The sequence below is a fragment of the Loxodonta africana genome, chromosome 5 (genome assembly GCF_030014295.1).
Source record: "Loxodonta africana isolate mLoxAfr1 chromosome 5, mLoxAfr1.hap2, whole genome shotgun sequence".
NCBI classification, from domain to species: domain Eukaryota; kingdom Metazoa; phylum Chordata; class Mammalia; order Proboscidea; family Elephantidae; genus Loxodonta; species Loxodonta africana.
Genome location: NC_087346.1, coordinates 162,705,159 through 162,725,496, shown reverse-complemented (window position 1 = coordinate 162,725,496; position 20,338 = coordinate 162,705,159). Strand labels below are relative to the sequence as shown.

The window sequence follows — 20,338 nt, the reverse complement described above, 5'->3', positions numbered from 1 at the left end:
GAAATTGACTCAATGGCAAAGGGTTACCATTAATATCACATTCAAGCAAAATTTTGCTGAAGATCATTCAAAAGCGGCTGCAATAGTATATCGACAGGGAACTGCCAGAAATTCAAGCCAGTTTCAGAAGAGGATGTGGAACCAGGGATATCATTGCTAATATCAGATCGATCCTGGCTGAAAGCAGAGAATACCAAAAGATGTTTGTCTGTGTTTTTTTGTTTTTTTTTTTTGACTATATTAAGGCATTCAACTGTGTTGATCATAAAAAATTATGGATAACATTGTGGAGAATGGGAATTCCGGAACACTTAATTGTGCTCATGAGGAATCTGTACATGGATCAAGAGGCAGTCATTCAAACAGAGCAAGGGGATACAAAGCAAAGGTGTGTGTCAGGGTTGTATCCTTTCACCATGCCTATTCAATCTGTATGCTGAGCAAATAATTCCAGAAGCTGGTCTGTATGAAGAAGAACGGGGCATTAGGATTGGAGGAAGACTCATTAATAACCTGCGATATGCAGATGACACAACTTTGCTTGCTGAAGTGAAGAGGACTTGAAGCACTTACTGATGAAGATTAAAGACTACAGCTTTCAGCATGGATTGCACCTCAACATAAAGAAAACAAAAATCCTCACAACTGGACCAATAAGCAACATCATGATAAACGGAGAAAAGATTGAAGTTGTCAAGGATTTTGTTTTACTTGGATCCACAATCAACACCCACGGAAGCAGCAGTCAAGAAACCAAAAGATGCATTGCATTGGACAAATCAGCTGCAAAGATGTCACCCTGAGGACTAAGGTGCACTTGACCCAAGCCATGGTATTTTCAGCTGCTTCATATGCTTTTAATTTAATAAGGAAGACTGAAGAAGAATTGATGCCTTCGAACTGTGGTGTTGGAGAAGAGTATTGAATATACCATGGACTGCCAAAAAAACGAACAAATCTGCCTTGGAAGAAGTACAACCAGAATGCTCCTTAGAAGCAAGGATGGCGGGACTGCATCTCACATACTTCGAACATGTTGTCAGGAGGGATCAGTCCCTGGAGAAGAACATCATGCTTGGTAGAGTGTCAGCAAAAAAGAGGAAGACCCTCTAGGAGATGGATTGACACAGTGGCTGCAACAATGGGTTCGAGTATAGTAACAATTGTGAGGATGGCACAGGATGGGGCAGTGTTTTGTTCTGTTGTGCATAGGGTAGCTATGAGCCAGAACTGACTCGACGACACCTAACAATGACAACAACCAATGTGGGCAAGATTGCCTTGGGGCTTCAACATACATTATTGTGTTTAGGCCATACAACAATACTACCAGGAGGGTGTTTTTATCCCCAGTTTACAGATGCGAAATTTGAGGCTCAGGTCAGCGGTGGCAGAGCTAAGGGATGGGAAGCTAGGACTCAAGGCCAAGCTGGTGTGCCTCCAAAGCACTTGCTCTTAATATGCTGTTGGAACAGAGCTGTCCCAGTCTACAACACTCCACAGAGTTCCTGATGATCCAAAGGTATTTACGTATGTTGTGTGTATGCGTGTGTCCAAGTATGGTGGTGTATATATGGTATGTGTACATATGTGTTTGGTGTTTGCACAGGTACACATGCATGTGTGTCTGCATGTGTGCACACGGAGATGTGTTTGCATGGACATGTGTGTGAACTACTCAGAGGTGGACTTACCTGCCTCACTGGCAATGGACAGATCTGCCAACCATCATTCTAATCCTTGGCTTTCTATTGCTGTTAGACCATGATTTAAAAGTCAAGCGCCAATCTTGCTGCCTGGTGCTCAGTAAATGTGCACTAACTGAATGAATAAGCTGATGGTGGATAATGTTGAAAGGTGAGAGGTTGTATAGACATCCTTGGATTCAGCCAAGAGGCTTGGGTCCTAGTACAAATTGTGCTTTGGGCTTGGTTACTTTGGTACAAGACATCTCATCTGTCAGCCTCAGTTCCTTTTCTGTAAACTAAGGGCAGCAGACCAGATGAGTGCCCCAACTCTGAGAGGGTGTGGTCTGTCGGCCACTGGTGCTTTGGTTTACAGCCCTGATGTTTGTTTTCTCCCGTCCTTCCTTTGGTAGACAATGTGACATCCAGGTAACACAGGAATCTCCTAAAACCCACGAATCAGGAATCAGGCCTAAAGCTTAAGACCTTGTCCCCAGAACCATCTGCGCCTGCTGGTTTCATGCCAGGTACTTTGAAAACACCTGTTGGCCAGCAGGACACTAGTTCAGTTCACCACGCCGCATCTGTACAACACTGCGAAGGACGGCGTGAAGGTGTCTCTGATGTTAGAGAACACCTGCCCTGATGGTAGTAAATGAAGTGGCTGCCAAGCTGCCTGAGGCTGAGTTACAGCTGCGTCAGGGGCTCTGCAGAGGACCAGGCTACTTCTAATTTTATTGTTATTCTTGTTCTCAAAGGGGCTTTTCTCTCCACGTCCAGTTGCTATTGTGAGCTGCATAAGCTAAGAATAAGTGTGTACATGGTCCCACCAGACAGCCTTTCCCGGCACTGCAGCCGACCCTAAGAATAAGTGTGTACGTAGTCCCACCAGCCAGCCTTTCCCGGCATTGCAGCCGACCCCTGCCTTGTTGGTGGGCATCATTCAAGATGCCCAGGTTGTGCTTAGGGCCCGGGTTGTAAAGACATTAGTTATCTTTAAATGCTGGAGTCACGTTCAATGTGCAAGATGCTCTTCCACTCCTGGAAGTGAGGGGGACACTGGGGAACTCCGCCCACATCCCCACAGAGACAGACACCGTGGACTGGGAGCTGGGTGCCATCACTCACAATTTATGTAGATTTTCACGGCCCTCCCTTCCCTTCTGCCCTCCCACTCTCTTTTTTTTTTATTCCCTTTCCTGCTTAAATATCCATCTCTCCTGGGAGACTAAGGGGTCAGCAAATTATAGCCCACGGGCCAAACCCACCCTCTGCCTATGTTGTGTGTCTTTACATTTTTAAATGGCTACACTGTATCCACTTCCTGCCTGCGTCGTATCTTTACATTTTTAAATGGTTACACTGTATCCATCTCCTGCCTGTGTTGTGTGTCTTTACATTTTTAAATGGCTACACTGTGTCCACCTCCTGCCTGTGTTGTGTGTCTTTACATTTTTAAATGGCTACATCATGTCCACCTCCTGCCTGTGTTGTGTGTCTTTACATTTTTAAATGGCTACACCGTGTCCACCTCCTGCCTGTGTTGTGTGTCTTTACGTTTTTAAATGGCTACACTGTATCCAACTCCTGCCTGTGTTGTGTGTCTTTACATTTTTAAATGTGCAGTATCATATACCCCGGCTCTTGCCGCTTGGCTAGGGAGCCAGAACATTCACCTTCTGGCCCTGTAACCCATGGTGTCCTGGCCTCTGCACTGAGCAGGTGACGTGTGGCCCACCCACCACGGTGTCCAGCACCAGCACAGTGCACATCAGAGGCTCCTCCCCACATCCTGCTGGACAAAGTCCCTCTCCCAGTGCCCCCAGTCTCAGTGCTGCCCCCATGTGGCAGTCAGGCAGTACAGCGGATGGAGCTTAGGAGTCCCCTGTGTTCACACTGCGTCCTTGTGCTGAGCAGCTTCCTGGGCCTCAGTTTCCTCTTTAAAAAGGAGAAACAATGGGCCTGTGCAACACAAAGCAAACCCTGGTATGAACTGTGGACTTCAGTGAATAATGAAGTATCAGTATCGGTTGTCAGTTATAAGGAATGTACTACAGGAATGAGAGATGTTAATGACAGGGGAACTGTGTGCTTGTGTAGGGTAAGATGGGAACTCTCCATACCTTCAGTGCAATGTCTCTCTAACCTAAAACTGCTATTTGGATGGGATAAACCCAGGGGTTAAGAACGTGCTTTGTAAATCCAAGAGACTGAGGAGTCTGGGCTGGCCAGAGCATGTCCCCAGGAGGTGCTGTCCATGCTGGTCCCACTGTCGACCCCACACACATCTGCTGCACTGTGAGGCTGACTGCACGGACCAGGTGTGCTGAGAACAAGCAGAGAGCAGGGGCTTGTGAACACTCTCCAGGTGGCCCCAGGCTCTTGGCTTGCTGGCCACCCCAGGTGGAGGCTACCACCTGCCCTTCCTGGCTTCCTCATCCATGTCGGCATCTGTCTGTCTCTGCAGGTGCCTCTCACCTGATAAACTGAAGTTGGACTGGTGAAGGTTCCTGATGGGTGGAGGCTGGTGTTTGGAGGGTGAGGACTTGGCTGAAGGAGCAGGGGTTGCATATTTGGGTGTAGCTGGCACCTCGTACACAGGGCCGTCGTACATGCCTCTGGAGACACCTTGCAGCCCAGACACCTGCAGGATGGGCAGGGGGACTGGTTGGCAAGACAGCACAGGTGGTCTTCCTGCTAGGACCGGCCCAAGGGCCTCAGGTGAGAGTGACCTGAGGAGGGCTTGGACACACACACATGAACCACACAGACACATATGTGTACACACACATACACACCACTCACACACCACATATACACACATACACACACACACTACACACAGCATACACATATATACCATACCATACACACCACACATGACACACACACCACACACACACACCACACACGACACACAGCGCATACAACATACATACCACACATGACAAACACACCACACACGACATACACAGCACACACCACACACACACCACACACAACATACACACCACATACCACTTACACCACATACACACACGACACATGCGTGTATACCATACCATACCACACCACATACACACACACACACACCACAGCTTCATGTAGGAAGACCCCAAAGCAATTTCCAAGAGGGGAACACTTGCCCTGACTGCCCCCCCATGGTGCCCTAATACCAGGATGAATGGGTCGTAGCCGTCTTCTCTGGGCTCCTTAGAAGCTGACCCCCCCCCCCCGCCCCCCGCAAGACAAGGCGCTGGGGAAGGCAATGTGTTTGGAAAGAGATTCCAGAAAGGAGGGAGGTGGAAGGAGCAAACCCAGATTAGGCAGGGTGACATGTGGGTGGCCTTGGAAGCTGAGCTCAGAGAGCCTGGGGTACCCCCAGCCCTGACCCCCAGGACTTGCGTGCCCACATATGTGCCCACGGACCCCACCCCACTGGCTGGGCTGTGGGGATGGCCCTGGGCAGAGAATTCAGAAGGCTCAGGGTAAGGGTGGCTATCAGCCAGCTGGGAGTGTCAGGCTGGGGACAGCAAGAGGTGTGGGTATTGGCGGGGCCCATGAAAGCAGCACCAGGGACCGCTCAGGTCACTGTATGGGTCATGGGCATTGTCTGACTCCAGCTAGGTCCCCATCTTGTGGACATTCCCCCCACCCTGTATAGTCCCCCTCTGCGCCAGGGGCTCTGCGTTCCCCCTACTTGAGCCCTATCTGTTCCACTCCTCTCAGCACCTCAGTTTACCCAGTCGCAGCCCATTCTGAGTGTCTCCCACCCCTGATGCTCCTCAGTAGCTCCCCATAGCTTCCGTGGCCCAGAGGCAGGTTCTGAGGCGTGGATATCTGAGTGCAGACCACTGAGCCCCTTCATCACAGGCCTACAGTTGAAACAGACTTTGTGGGAGGAACGAGCTGAGTCAGCCAGAGCTTACATTAAGCCCTTTGTCCTCACAAAGCCTGCTGTGATCCCCACCCTGGCAATTCCCCCACTCTCTACCTGACTCTCTGGATCTCCATGCCCACGACCTGTGGTACCATATGTAGGTGGAGAGGGACAGAATCAGACCCAGAACCTCGCAATGAGTGCCGGGGGTCTGGGAACTACAGGTCACCGGGTTTCTCATCTAAAGTGGTGTTGGCAAGGAGTTTATGAGGCACAAGAAGAGTCGAACCCCAGCCCCCCACATCAGCTGTGCCATATGGGAGCATGTTGTCATGGTGACGGGGGGACCCCCCCCCCAAGTACACTGGTGTTGGGTCCACCTGAAGCTGTGAAAAGGTCTTCACCCTGAATTAGGGTGCCAGGCCAGGGACAAGCAAGTCTTCAAGAAAATGCAAGAAACAACGGAAAGACGGAAGGGAAAAGGGGGCGAGGAAAGAGGTCTGCTCTGGAAGGAGCGAACAGCAGCTGAGCCATCCCTGGACACACCACCTCTCCCTGGGTGTGCTGGGATGCCTGTGTATACGTATCAAAAGGGCGGTGCTTCTGACTACAATGGGTTCACTGGCCATGTGAGTATGGGAAGGTGCCTTCACTGGGCTGAATTGTGTCCCCCCAAATTCATGTCCCCCAGAACCTCAGAACATGGCCTTGCTTGGAATAAGGTGTAATAATTAAGACGAGGTCACCCCGGAGTAGGGTGGGCTCAAATCCAATGACTGGGGTCCTTACAAGAAGAAACACAGAGAAAAAGAGATTCAGAGAGAAGAGGCTATGTGATGGAGGCAGAGACTGGAGTGATGCTGCCACAGGCTAAGGAATGCCTGGGTCCACCAGGAGCTGTAAGAGACAGGATCCTCCCCCAGAGCCTCTGGAGGGAGCACAGCCCTGCCCTCACCCTGAATTTGGACTCCCAGCCTCTAGACCGTGTTAGCACCAGGGTGTGGTGCTCTGCCACAGGGGGCCTCAGGACCTCCCACAGAGCAGCAGGCTTATAATCTGCAGGACAAGGGTCACATGGGGGGGGTGAGGTGACCCAGATGATGGGGGACCGTCCTCTCGTGGCACCATGCCCCCTCTGTCCCTGAAATGCACACCCCCTTACAGTTTACAAAGCCTCCGTGGTCCCTGCAGACCTCACTCTAGGCCTGACATGTAACTGCCCACAGCTGATCCTCCCTCACTGAGAATATGGTCCGAGACCCCAGCAGGCTGACCCTGCCCTCCACAGATGTGCTCACCTTACTCCGAATCTTGACACGCTGGTACAGGTGCTCAGGGAAAGGCTTCCGGGGAATGAAGCGGCCCACGCCCTTGTTCACATTTGTGTTTCCATCCTCGAAGACGATCTTGCCCTGGCTGATGACCACCAGGGGGGCGCCGTGGCACTCCATGCCTTCGAAGATGTTGTACTCAACAGCCTGCGACAGAGACCTGAGTTTCACTTCCTTTTTTTTTTTTCTTAATACATTTTTATTGTGGTAACAAAACATTTGCCACTTCAAAGTTTCTTACAGGTCCAATTCAGTGACACTAATTATGTCCATCGTGTTGTGCAGCCATCACCACCATCCGCTCCCCAAACTTTCCATCACCCTTAACAGGAGCTCAGTGCCCCGTAAGCAGTGGCTCTCCCTTGCCCCCTCGCCTCTATGGGTTTGCCTATTCTAGATATTTCATATAAATGGGACCCTACAGTATTTGTCCTTTTCTGTCTGGTTATTTCACTCAGTGTGGTGAAATGAGTTTCTTTATGTGGGCTTTTGCCTTGGTTCTGTGAAAAAGAGAGAGAAAAAACAAACCAACGAACAGCTGGGGAGACTTTCCCATGGGCCCTGAGGAGCTGTGACATTTGTTCCTGTTACAGTCACCCTGGTCCTCTGGAGAAGCTTGTTCCTCTTGCCCAGGGAAAAAGCCAGCCCCTGCCGGCAGAATATGTCAGCTATTATGCAAATAGATGGAGCCACTTGCGAGGGGACTGGTCAGTTTTTATGCAAATAGGGTGTGTAAAATCTGTCCAGTAGGACTGAGCCACTTGCCTATATAAGCACCCATCCCACAGAGATTGAGGGGGCACTCATTATCATCAAGAAGAGCCTGTAGCGGAGCACGTCCTTTGGATGTGGGGTTAGTGCACTGAGAACCTCCTAGTCCCAGGAGACAGAGCGAGAGCTATAACACTGGAGTGGCAGCAGCAGAACCGGAAGACTGGCGTGATACACTGTGGTGGGCTTCCTGGCCCACGGAGTGAGATGGCTGCAGTGGGCTTGTCAACCCATGGAGCAAGAGAGCTGAGTGCTTTTGGGCAGGAGACTTGCTAGTGGAGTGGGGTACCTTGGGCACTTGTTGCTGTTGTTAGGTGCCATCAAGTCGATTCCGACTCATAGAAACCCTGTGCACAACAGAATGAAACACTGCCCGGTCCTGCGCCATCTTTGCAATCGTTTTGCTTGAGCCCATTGTCGCAGCCACTGTGCCAATCCATCTCCTTGAGGGTCTTCCTCTTTTTCTCTGACCCTCTGTTTTACCAAGCATGATGTCCTTCTCCAGGGACTGATCCCTCCTGACAACATGTCCAAAGTATGTAAGATGCAGTCTCACCATCCTTGCTTCTAAGGAGCATTCTGATTGTACTTCTTCCAAGACAGATTTGTTCATTCTTTTGGCAATCCATAGTATATTCAATATTCTTTGCCGACCCCACAATTCAAAGGTGTCAGTTCTTCTTCAGCCTTCTTTATTCATTGTCCAGCTTTCACATGCATATGATGTGATTGAAAATACCACAGCTTGGGTCAGATGCACCTTAGTCTTCAAGGAGACATCTTTTGTTTTTCAACACTTTAAAGAGGACCTTTGCAGCAGATTTGCCCAATGCAATGCATTTTTTGATCTCTTGACTGCTGCTACCATGGGTGTTGATTGTGGATCCAAGTAAAACGAAATCCTTGACAACTTCAATCTTCTCTCCATTTATCATGGTGTTGCTCATTGGTCCAGTTGTGAGGATTTTTGTTTTCTTTATGTTGAGGTGTAATCCATATTGAAGGCTGTGGTCTTTGATCTTCATCAGTAAGTGCTTCAAGTCTCTTCAGTTTGAGCAAGCAAGGTTGTGTCATCTGCATAATGCAGGTTGTTAATGAGTCTTCCTCCAATCCTGATGCCCCTTCTTCTTCATATAGTCCAGCTTCTCATATAGTCCAGCACCTGTAGGCAGAGCAAAAGGAGCTTGCCAACCCACAGAGAGGGCTGAGGGCTTTCGAAAAGGAGACTTGCCAGCAGAGTGGGGTGCCTCCAGGCACCTGCTGAGGAGTTAAAAAGCTGTAACCCTTACCTGAGCAAGGAGGAGGCCAGGCCCCAGCAGGGGGTGCGGCCGGGCCGAAGTGGGGGCCCAGTGGCAGCAGCTGAGAAGAAGCTGTCCTGACCAAAGACCTGTATCCTGAGTTATTCCTGTTGCTGCCAAGTTAATCCTGATCCCGTGTTACTTCCCTAATAAACCGTATAACTGAGCATGATCTGTGAGTTCTGTGTGGCCATTGCAATGAATTCTCAAACCCAGCAGAGGCGTAGAGGGTACCGTGGGAAGGACGGCTGGTGTCAGAACTGGTAAGAAAGTTGGAGAGCGGAGGTATGTCTGATTTCCACCTCACAGGAGTCAGCTTTGTGCTAATGGTGATTATCATTTTCCTGGAGGTTAGACAAGGACCAACACTACTGCTGCTACGTTGCACTCAGCAGTGTTTCCAAGGTTGAAGCACGTTGTACCATGTATCAGAACTTCCTTTCTCTTTATGGCTGAGTAATATTTCATTGTATGGCTGTACCACCTTTTGTTTATTCATCCATCTGCTGATAGACACTTGGGTTGTTTCCACCTCTGGCTGTTGTGAATAGAGCTGCAATGAATATTTGAGTCTCTGCTTTCAATTCTTTTGAACTTAGTTTTTAACATTTCTTTCTGAGGGCTGTTAAATTCCTCTCTGCACAGCCCTGCCATTCCTAACACTGTTTTCGTCAAATATTATATTGTACGCATTTTCCAATGTGTTTTGTGTGAAAATGTCTCTCTAGGACTGTGTAGTTTCTACTGTATGCTCTCACTTGCACAGCCAGCTCCTCAACACTGGGCATTTACATTGCTGGTGGTTTTGTGTTTTCAAACTAATACTCTACTGGGTGTCACAAATGTGAATGGTGCCCCCAAAGTGCAATGCGGCCACACTGATGGATATGGATATTCTGATGCCTTTAAAAAATAATTAATATTCTTCCTTTAGGATAGTTTTCTTTATGAGGTAAAGGGGTATGAACGTTTTAAAGGTGCTCGTTACATATTGCCAGACTATTTTCTGAGAGGGTCAGACCCGTTTACATCACATCAGTAATGGCGAGAGTGACATTTCATGTCTGCACTGTCCAGCATCAGGGAGTATCTCTGTATCGCTAATTTGAAAGACAAAACATTTCTTTAACAACATACATTTCTTTGCTACTCCTAAAATCGATATTTGACCCTGTTAATGACCATGATCAACTGTTTCTTGCTGTTGTTGTTGTCAGTTTAGCTCATGGAGACCCCACGTGTGCAGAAAAGAAATGTTCCACAGGGTTTTCAGTGACTGAACTTTGAGAAGTAGTTGGCCAGGCCTGTCTTCTGAGGCCCCTCTGGGTGGGTTTGAACCAGAAACTTTTCGGCTAGTAATGGAGGGCTTAACAGTTTGTGCCTCCCAGTGACTACAACCAACTGTTTGTTGTTGTTTTTGTTAGGTGCCATCAAGTCGGTTCCAACTCATAGCAACACAATATACAACAGAACAAAACACTGCCTGGTCCTGCACCATCCTCATAATTGTCGTCATGCTTGAGACCATTGTTGCAGCCACTGTGTCAATCCATCTCATTGAGGGTCTTCCTCTTTTTCATTGGCCCTTTACTTTACCAAGCATGATGTCCTTCTCCAGGGACTGGTCCTTCCTGATAACATGTCCAAAGTACATGAGACAAAGTCTCACCATCCTTGCTTCTAGGGAGCATTCTGGCTGTACTTCTTTCAAGACGGATTTGTTTTTTCTTTTGGCAGTCCATGGTATATTCCATATTCTTCACCAACATCATAATTCAAAGGCATCAATTCTTCTTTGTTCTTCCTTATTCATTGTCCAACTTTCACATGCATATGAGGTGACTGAAGACACCATGGCTTGGGTCAGGCACACCTTAGACTTCAAGGTGACATCTTTGCTTTTTAACAGTTTAAAGAGGTCTTTTGTTGCAGGTTTGCCCAATGCAATGTATCGTTTGATTTCTTGACTTCCGTTCCATGAGTGTTGATTGTGGATCAAATCAACAGTTTACTATTTATTATTTTTAAATGATGTCACACACATGATTTTTAAAAAGTCCAGTGGTACAAAAGGTGTTGTTGTTGTTGTTAGGAGCTGTCGATTCGGTTCCAACTCATAGCGACCCTATGCACAACAGAACAAAACACTGCCCGGACCTGCACCATCCTTACAATCGTTGTTATGCTCGAGCCCATCGTTGCAGCCACTGTGTCAATCCACCTCGTAAAGGGTCTTCCTCTTTTCCGCTGACCCTGTACTCTGCCAAGCATGATGTCCTTCTCCAGGGACTGATCCCTCCCGACAACATGTCCAAAGTATGTAAGACACAGTCTCGCCATTGTTGCCTCTAAGGAGCATTCTGATCGCACTTCTTCCAAGACAGATTCGTTAGTTCTTTTGGCAGTCCATGGTATATTCAATATTCTTCGCCAACACCACAATTCAAAGGCATCAACTCTTCTTCGGTCTTCCTTATTCGTTGTCCAGCTTTCACATGCATATGATGTGATTGAAAATACCATGGCTTGGGTCACTTTAATGTTATGGAATTTAGCCCTTTGTCCTGTGTATTGCAAATACTTCTCCAGTTTGTCCTCTGTGGTTTGATTTCATATATGAAGTAATTTTTTTGCCACGCAGTTTTTTAATTTTATTTTTATGTAGTCACTGGTCAGATAGACCAATCTTTTCCTTTATGGTTTCTAAGTTTTGTGTCTTGCTTAGAGAGGGCTTCTCCTCTTCAAAATCATTATTTAAAAAAATCTGTGTTTTATTCCAGTCCTTTTGTAGTTGTATTTATATTTTGATCTTTGATGCATTTTGAATTTATTTTGTGGTAAAGAGTATAGCAGAGAACTGCCTTAGGAGGCAGGTGCTCCACACAGTTGGCTGAATGACCTACCTTTTCTAACTAATTTAACTGTCTTCTTTCTTGTAAGCCACGTTCTCATGTGTGGTCAGTGTATTTCTTGACTTTCTTGTCTCTTGTACTAATGCCACATTGTTTTAATTATTGCAGTTTTATCATACGTTTGAATAACTGGGCCTGGTGATCATTCCTTTGTCTTCCCTTGTTTCGGACATGTTTTTGCTATTCTCACATTCAGGGCTTCAAATTTGTTCACTTCAATCAGACCCTCTGCTGAGAATTTGCATTCCCACCCCAGATATACTGAGCCAGAGTCTACATTTTAATAAGACCCACCTGGAGTCACCCTGAATGCCTGGATTTTCAGTAATGCATACTTTTGCTCAAGTACAAATGTGGATTTGCAAGGAGAGAGCCCCTTTTCTGCCGGTCTTAACTGCCAGCCTCCCGTAACCGCGGCTCAGGATGGACTTGTTCCTACTCTCAGCTGAAGGACACAGCGTGCTGTGAGGTACTCCTAACCTGGGGGGTTCCTGCCAGTTGGGTGATATTACTCACAAATGCCATACTCTATATTCCACAGTTACATAAGACTTTAAAAGTTAATTACTTCATTTCTTAAAGGTAGTATGTGAACAACAAAAAAATTCAAACAGTACAAAAGACCGTGATAAAAACTCTTCTTCCTTCCATCCTTGAGCCGGGAGGCCAGGCCTGCTGTTGGCTCTTTTCATCCAGCAATGGATGATGGATAAACAAATGTGGTCCAGCCGTGCGGTGCAGTATTAACTGAGCATAACGAGAAGGGAAGTTCTAACATGGATGCACCTTGAACACATCAAGCTGAGTGAGATAAGCCAGACACAAAGGCCGACTATTTTATGACTCCATGTATACGGGATGTATGGAACAGGAAAGCCCACAGATAGAACACTGACTGGTGGTTACCAGGGGCTGGGGGACGGAGGACGGGGAGAGCCAGTCAGTGGGTGTGGGGCTTCCTTTTGGGTGATAAGGTGCTCTGAGATTAGATAGTGGTGGTGGCCACACAGTCTTGTGAATATGCGAAGATCCCTGAGCTGCATGTTGGTAAAATTTATGTTGTATGAATTATACCTCAATAAAAAAAGTTTAAAAATATAGGCTACACACATAGAAACATATATGCCCATCTGTTGCATGGCACTTTGAAGCAAATGCTTTATCCACCAAGATATGAAAGGATTAAAGCTGTTTGTTTGCTTTTTTAAGAAAAGTAGATTTAAAAATTTAATCACCAACCAAGACATAAGAACTGTCTCTTTTAATTGTTAAAAGAAAGGTAATACTTCAAAAACTTTAAAAAAGAAAATTAACCTCTAGTACACATTTTTTTTTACACATTCTAGGTCTTTGTTCTACAAAGCACCAGTTCTCTGCAGCAAGTGAGTGGCATTGCTTTGGACACAGAAATGGAAGAGACAAAATCCTTTGGACAAACTGTCTCAGGTGTCCAGAAGTGTCCCTCTCGTTGCTAACGGCACAACTCAAATTGGCCCGCAGAAATGGGACACCATCCTGAGTTTAACCCAAAACAGTTACTTCCTAGACAGGTAACCTCAAGCAGGTGGCTAATTCTCTTTCTGTCCATTTTCTTATTGATTAATAGCAACACACCCAACAAAGAAGGCTGTTGTGGAGACTAAAAGCACAGAACAATGCCGAAATAAGATATGGCTGAATCATGACGATGCCTGCCCCTAACACAGAACCTAGTATAGCTGGTGTTACGAGATGAATTGTGTCCTCCTCAAAAGATGTATTGAAGTTCTAAATAACTTTGGAAATAAGTTATTTGAAGGTGTTACAGAGAGGTTAACACGAGGTCAGACTGGAGTAGGGTGGGCCCTACTCCAACCTGAGGAGAGAGAGACAGACCGAAAAAGAAATACAGAGACACGAGAGAGAGACACGCACAGGAAGAGAAGATGGAGACAGAGATACACACACACACAGAGAAATACAGACACACAGAGAGAAACAGAGAGGGTGGAGAGTGATAGAGACAGAGAGATTGGCTGTGGGTGCCAGAGCCCAGAACCAGCAGAGCTGCCCTACCTTGCCCTCCTCCCCACTCCCATGGGCGGTTTGAATGACTGAGTCACACAGGTGACAGGCCGTGCCCTGTTGGGAAAGCGTGCACTGGTTTTAACCAGCGACTTCTGAGATGCTGGCAGGGTGGGTGCAGCTGGAGGGGCAGACTCACCGACTTGTGGCTCTTGGCTGTGATGGTCTTCACCCGGTCAGGGTCCCAGATGACCACGTCGGCATCTGAGCCCACAGCAATCCGCCCTTTCCTGGGGTACAGGTTGAAGATCTTGGCGGCATTGGTGCTGGTGACAGCCACAAACTGGTTCTCGTCCATCTTGCCAGTGGCCTACAGGCAAACTTGTAATGACAGGAGCCCCAAGCCCAGACCCTGTGGCCTGCAGGCAGACCCTTGATGACAAGAGGACTGAGCCTAGACTGAGTGGCCTCCTGGACTCCTAGTGGGAGGGCACGGAGAGAGTGCACAGGGCCTGGCTCATCAAGGGCACATGGGAGCAATGGTGGCCTCTCATTGGTCCACTGGGCCCAAGTTTAAAAGAAAAGGAAAACCCTGGCTCAAGTTACTGGTCAGACAGTGAGTGACCTGGGCACTTTGCAAAAAGAACTCTCTCTACACTCTCCCCCCAGCCCCAAACCCACGTGTGTGCATCCACACACACACTCTAACCCCAGCCCCAAACACACATGTGTGTGCGCACACACATACTCTAACCCCAGCCCTAAACACACATGTGCACACACACACCCACACACATTCTTCCCCCAGCTCCAAACACACATATGCACACACACACATGTGCACGTGCACACACACAGTTTATGTGCCCTCGAGTTTGTGGAGCTGTGGTTAAGACAGAACAGGGTGGTGACTCTGAGGTGGGAGAGCGCTATAAGGGACTGCAACTGCTTTCCTGTGGGCTTCCCTGAGTTCCTCCATGTGCATTCACTTCAAGAAAGAGGGTGATTTGAGAGCCAGCTGTGCACAGTGAATCCCCTTTTGATGACCTGTCAGGGTGTTTCTGAAACATTCTGGGGACGGCCAGTGCCTCTTACCACCGCCTTGTCCCAGACGACAGCCATGCGCTCCTCAACCCCGTTGACGCCCTCAGGGATTAGCATGAAGTTGTCCTTGCCCACTGCCTTCTGGGCCGTGCTGTAGGGGCAGTGACTGCTGCCTGTCACCTGCAGGTCTCCGCTGGGAGGAGGGAACAGGCGGGCTCAGACCTGTGTTCACCTGGGTCCCTGACTCCAGACCCAACCCACCATGAGCTCCAAACCAGGAGCCTCGGGGGGAGTGTTCTGGGCACGTCATGGGTGTGCGGACACGTAAAGGCCTCTGCCTACGATGTTCTGTGAAAACGGAGGAGCCAGGTGGGTGGCAGGAGAAGGCTCTACGTCAGGTGGCTCTGGGTAGCGGGGGCCTGGGGAGCTGTGTCCTCACTGAACACCAAGGGCTGGCCAGAGCACGCGCCAGGCAGTCACCACTCCCACCCTGCCAGGAGGGGATCTCAGGAAACTCCGGGACAGCCTGCTCTACGCAACCTGGCTTTGCAACTCCAACTCCGACAGGCTTGCTTCTGGATTCTGGTTCTGTGCTTCCCAGCTGGGCAAGCTGTGCCACCTTTCTCCATGTGCGAAATGCAGGAGAAAGGACCTTCCACCAGGTCTGCTCAGTCCCTGCAGGCACCAAATGCCCTGCCCCTCCCCTCCTCCGGCCTGGCTTCCCTTTCTCTCCCCTCCTTTTCCTTTCTCTTTAAAACTGAATGCACAGCAAATTTCGTGTTATGTGAATTTTATCTCAATTTTAAAAAAGAATAATTGAGTGCAGTAAAAATAAAGAAAAAAGAACCCCGCAGTACTGTGAGCATCACAGACGCTGAGATGCTCATGTTGGGGGTCTGAGGTGCACAAGGCAGTAACATGAAGTCACACACTGGTCTTCACATGGGTGGGGCGGCTGCCGCTGTGGGTGAACCCTGTTCCCTGAGGAAGTGGCTCAAGGGTCCTTGGAGAGGACATGCCCTTTGGCCCGTGAGGGGCCCTTTGGCCGCCTGAACCATGGAGGCATTATGAATGGGATTACCAATGCAGAGTCTGGGTGTCATGGCAGCCCCCTGGACACTCCAGGGGGGATTTACAGGTCAGGCTCCTCGTTCACTCAGCAGGACCATGCCACCAGCCTCCCGAGTGCTAAGGCCCTGTGGCCAGTGGGCTGTGTGGAGCAGGCCAGTGGAGGAGGCTGTGAAAACCATACCATAGGGTCCCTGGGTTTTAATCTGAGATGAGAAACCATTTCTGAGTGAAGGCTGGCTCAGCTGATTTAGGTTTTAAGACATCTGTGCAGTTGCTGAGACCAGACTGTGCTGGGTGGACATAGGGGGCCGAATTTGGGAACAGAAGGGCCTGTAAGGAGATGAAAGCCAGGAAGGCCAAAGGGACCAAGAGTCCAAGGTCTTTGGACTGAGTTTCGGGATGAGCGAGCCTGGGGGCAGCAGCCTTGGGGAGATGGGGTGCCCTTGGACTTCCTACGTTAGTGGTGCCCCCAGGCTGGGCAGGGTCGGGCACAGCAGGGCTTGTCCTCGCTGAGTCAGAGGTTCCATGAGGGGTACCCCTCCTTGCCTCGTTCATGCTGTTACTTCTGCCAAGAGGCCTAGTCTGGTCTTCATTTACCAGGCAGACCCTCTCTGCCCCCAAGGTCTAGCCTCCAGGAAGCTCCACAGCCCCTTCTGCTCCCCCACCCCCCATCCCCAGTCTGCTCTGAGCTTCCAGAGCAGCCCACTCCTCTCTGCTGGCCTTCTTCACGAAGACCGAGAAAGGGAGAAACAGTGTGGCTGCACTCCTACTGTGCACACTCAACAGCCTTCCCCATGCCAGCTGACAGAGGAGGAGCAGTGCGGCTGTGTTCCTACTACAAGCACCCAACAGCCTTCCTCATGTGGAAAAAGAGGGGTAGTGGCATGGTTATGCTCACGCTATGTGCACCTGCCAGTTTTCCCCACGACAGCCCACAGAAGCGGGGAGCAGGGTGGCTGTGCTCCTACTAGGTGCACCCACTAGCCTTCCCCATGCCAGCTGACAGGGGGATAGTGTGGCTGTGCTCCTACTGTGCACACCCACCAGCCTTCCCCATGCCAGGTGACAGGGGGGTGGTGTGGCTGTGCTCCTACTACACACATGTACCATTGTGGGTGCTTTGCAAGTGACAGTTGTAGCAAATGGAGCCCTAAGTCCCCAGCCTTCACCTGCATGTCTCTGTACCAACCTAAAAAAATCAAACCATTGCCTTTGAGTAGATTTCAGCTCACAGTGACCCAGTAGGATTGAGCAGAACTGCCCCACAGGGTTTCTAAAGAGCAGCTGGTGGATTCGAATTGCCGACCTTTTGGTTAGCAGACCAGCTGTTAACCACTGCACCACCAGAGCTCCACCACCAGTCCAGGCAGTGAGAACTACTTTCCCCCACCTTGCTAATGGGTAAATCGAGGCGGAGAGCAGCTACAGGCCAGTGCTGTGTACGGGGAGACCCAGCCTCTAACTCCCAATCCTGGCCTCTAGATGCACCGCAGACCTGGCACACAGTAGGAGTTCACATGATTGTGGTACAGATCAGAGGTGTCAGTACAGCAAGGGGCAGATATTTAACAAAAGAGACTCTCAGCTCCCTGAGGTCACTGGACATGATAAGAACTCTGTGCTCTGTGGGTGTGGAGCCCCGATCTGGAAAGGTTGGATGGGTGTCAGCAGCTCACCCGGATCCTGCCCTCTTCCCCACATCCAGCTCTTGCCCACAGCCAGCCTGGCATCCCTTCACCCATGTCTGGCTCCCATCCAGCCCAAACAGGGGTCCATAGCCCATCCAGGGTCCCCCACCCACGTCCACTCTCACCAGGCCAGCAGGGAGGTGAGGTGGTCAGGCGTGGTGGGGTCTGGGCTCAGGGGTGGGGCCGTCACAAAGGAAGCCGCCTTGGCCCAGTTCTTGCTCCAATAGTGGGTGCCATCCGTCCCCAGGCTGGCGGCAATGGGCTCCCCAAAGACAAGAGGACCTGGGGAGAGTGAGACATAGCAAGTCAGAATGGCAGCCTCTTGTGGGTGAGGCTGCAGGCACGCCAGCAGAACCTTCAAGGGAGGAAGACCTGGTGGGCCACAGGCCCCGAGCCTCCTCCCCCCCTCACCCAGATCCCAGGCACTCCCACATCGTGAGCTTGGGTGTGAGCCCCCCCCGCCCCGCCCCGCCATCATCAGCGCCAAGCTGGGGGTTTTGTGCCTGCTGATCCATTCAGGAGCCTGCTGGGTGCTAGGGTCTTCTCATTGCCTCTCTCCTCTGACAGATTTGTGGCCCCACACAGAAAGAGTTTTCTGAGCTGATCTGGGGTCTGCCAAAGAGGGGATAGGAGTAAGTGCTGCATCTGGGAAGTGATTCCAGGGTCCCAGGCTGGGGCACGGAGGTGAGAGGGAGGGAGCTGACTTTTAAATTGCACTGAATTCTATTTAATTTAAATTTAAGCAGCTGCTTGTGTCTGTGGCCATCCTCCTGGCAGCACAGCTCTGCACCGCAGGCCTTAACTGCCTCTCAGGAGCAGAAGGCAGTGTGAGCACTTGAAATGGCTTCTCCGGACCTGAGACGCACTGAGTGCCGGATGCAGATCAGAACTTGGGGATGGCAGAGAGAATCGCACAAGATGCCCATTGTGACTTTTATATTGGCCACATGCGGGAATATCTTGGGTTAAAAAAAAGAAAGAAAGAAAACCAAACCTGTTGCCATCAAGTCGATTCTGATTCATAGTGACCCTATAGGACAGAGTAGAACTGCCCCATAGAGTTTCCAGGGAACTCCTGGTGGATTCGAACTGCTGATCTTTTGGTTAGCAGCTGTAGCTTTTAACTACTATGCCACCAGGGTTTCCAGGGGGTTAAATACAGATTATTAAAATTTTAAAAATGGAGTTAGCCCTGCTTCCTGTTTAGGGTCCTGTGAGGATTACGGAGCAGTTCTGTGTCCAGTGCGTGGCTGTCTCGCTGTCATTGTCACTGGTGCTTCTCCCCATTTGGCTGTCCCACTGACCACAGCTGCCAGGTCTGAATCACATGATTCAGAATGAACTGGGCTGACCATGGCCAGGTGGGGAAAGGCCTTGGTCACAAGCTCCACGGGGTTCTAGCCACACCCTGTGTGTCTATCTCTGAGTTTGGAAGAAAGGGGCTGCTCCGGGCAGCCTTTGCCCTTCTCATTCTGACTGAGGATCACAGATACCTTATGGACCTCACAATCCTTGTTCCTGCACACACCCCCACCCCTGAGTCTCTGCAATGAGTCAACAAGCCAGTGACAGTGCCTCCAGTGAGCCCCTACCACAAGAGCACTGCACATCCACCCTGGTCTGCACCGTGCAGAACGACCTGTGGGGCCCATGTGGAGGTGGGGGTAGGAGCACCATGAAGGTGGGAGATGGGCACGAAGGAGTGTGGGGGATGGGGGTGAGGGAGTGGGGGACGGGCGTGAGGGAGAGTGGGGGATGAGCAGAGGGAGAGTGGGGGATGGGCACAAGGGAGAGTGGGAGAAGGACACCATGTGGGGGGGAGGTGGGCCTCATGAGGGTGAGGTGGGCCTCATGTGGAGATGGGGGTATGAGCACTGAGTGGGTGGGGGTGGGCACTAGGAGGGTGGGGGATGGGCACTGGAGGGTGGGTGACAGGCATGAATGAGGGAGGGTGCGGGGCAGACACCAAGTGGGTGGGGAGTGGGTACCAGGATGGTGGGGGTTGGGCCCCACATGGAGATGGGGGTATGAGTATTGCAAAGGTGGGGGGGCACTCTGTGTGGGGGGAGTGGGCACCATGAGGATGGGGATGGTGCCACGTGGGTGGGGAGTGGGCCCCACATGGAGATGGGTGTAACAGCACTGAGAGGGTGGGAGGTGGGTGCTGCTTGGGTGGGGTGCAGTCACGAGGGAGGGGATGACTGGCCTGGGCCTGAAAGCAGCGTCAGGTCACACCTGGTGACACACAGATGCATCAGTGAGGCCCCTCATGGCCGTCAGCTCATTTGGTCTACGTTACAGATGAGGACATGAGAATCTGAGAGCTTACAACAGGCCTGAGCACAAAGCTTCCTCCTGGGACCCCTGGAGTCCGTCAGGGGTCTGCCCCTGTCTTCTCCCTCAGGAAAATGCCTCCTTCCTTCCCGACTTGCAGCTGAGACCAGGGTGCAGGCCCAGCAAACCCAGATGGGGCACCAGTTGTGGTACCCCTGCCCAGGAGGAAATGCCAGGAGGGTGGGTGGCCTGAGGGCTGCAGCCTGGCCAGCTCCCCACTGAGCTACCCCGCTGGGTGACAAAGCCTCAGGACAGAGCCTAGAGTCTGCAGAGCAACTTCTGATGTGCCAGGTGGGGATGGCTCAGGCAGTTCCACAAAT

At 50.3% G+C, this 20,338-nt stretch overlaps 1 protein-coding gene across 2 annotated transcripts in view; it reads right to left on the bottom strand.

Annotated features, from left to right (window-relative positions):
• Window positions 1–20,338, bottom strand: part of CRMP1 (collapsin response mediator protein 1) — a 103,247-nt gene that overhangs the window by 3,815 nt on the left and 79,094 nt on the right. For both annotated transcript variants that reach the window (XM_064286251.1, XM_064286252.1), the window contains exons 9-13: window positions 17,810–17,966; window positions 14,977–15,118; window positions 14,081–14,251; window positions 6,864–7,043; window positions 4,164–4,329 (exon numbers count right to left, since the gene is read on the bottom strand). In XM_064286251.1, coding sequence (XP_064142321.1) covers window positions 4,164–4,329; window positions 6,864–7,043; window positions 14,081–14,251; window positions 14,977–15,118; window positions 17,810–17,966 — 816 coding nt within the window. The remainder of the gene's footprint in view (window positions 1–4,163; window positions 4,330–6,863; window positions 7,044–14,080; window positions 14,252–14,976; window positions 15,119–17,809; window positions 17,967–20,338) is intronic.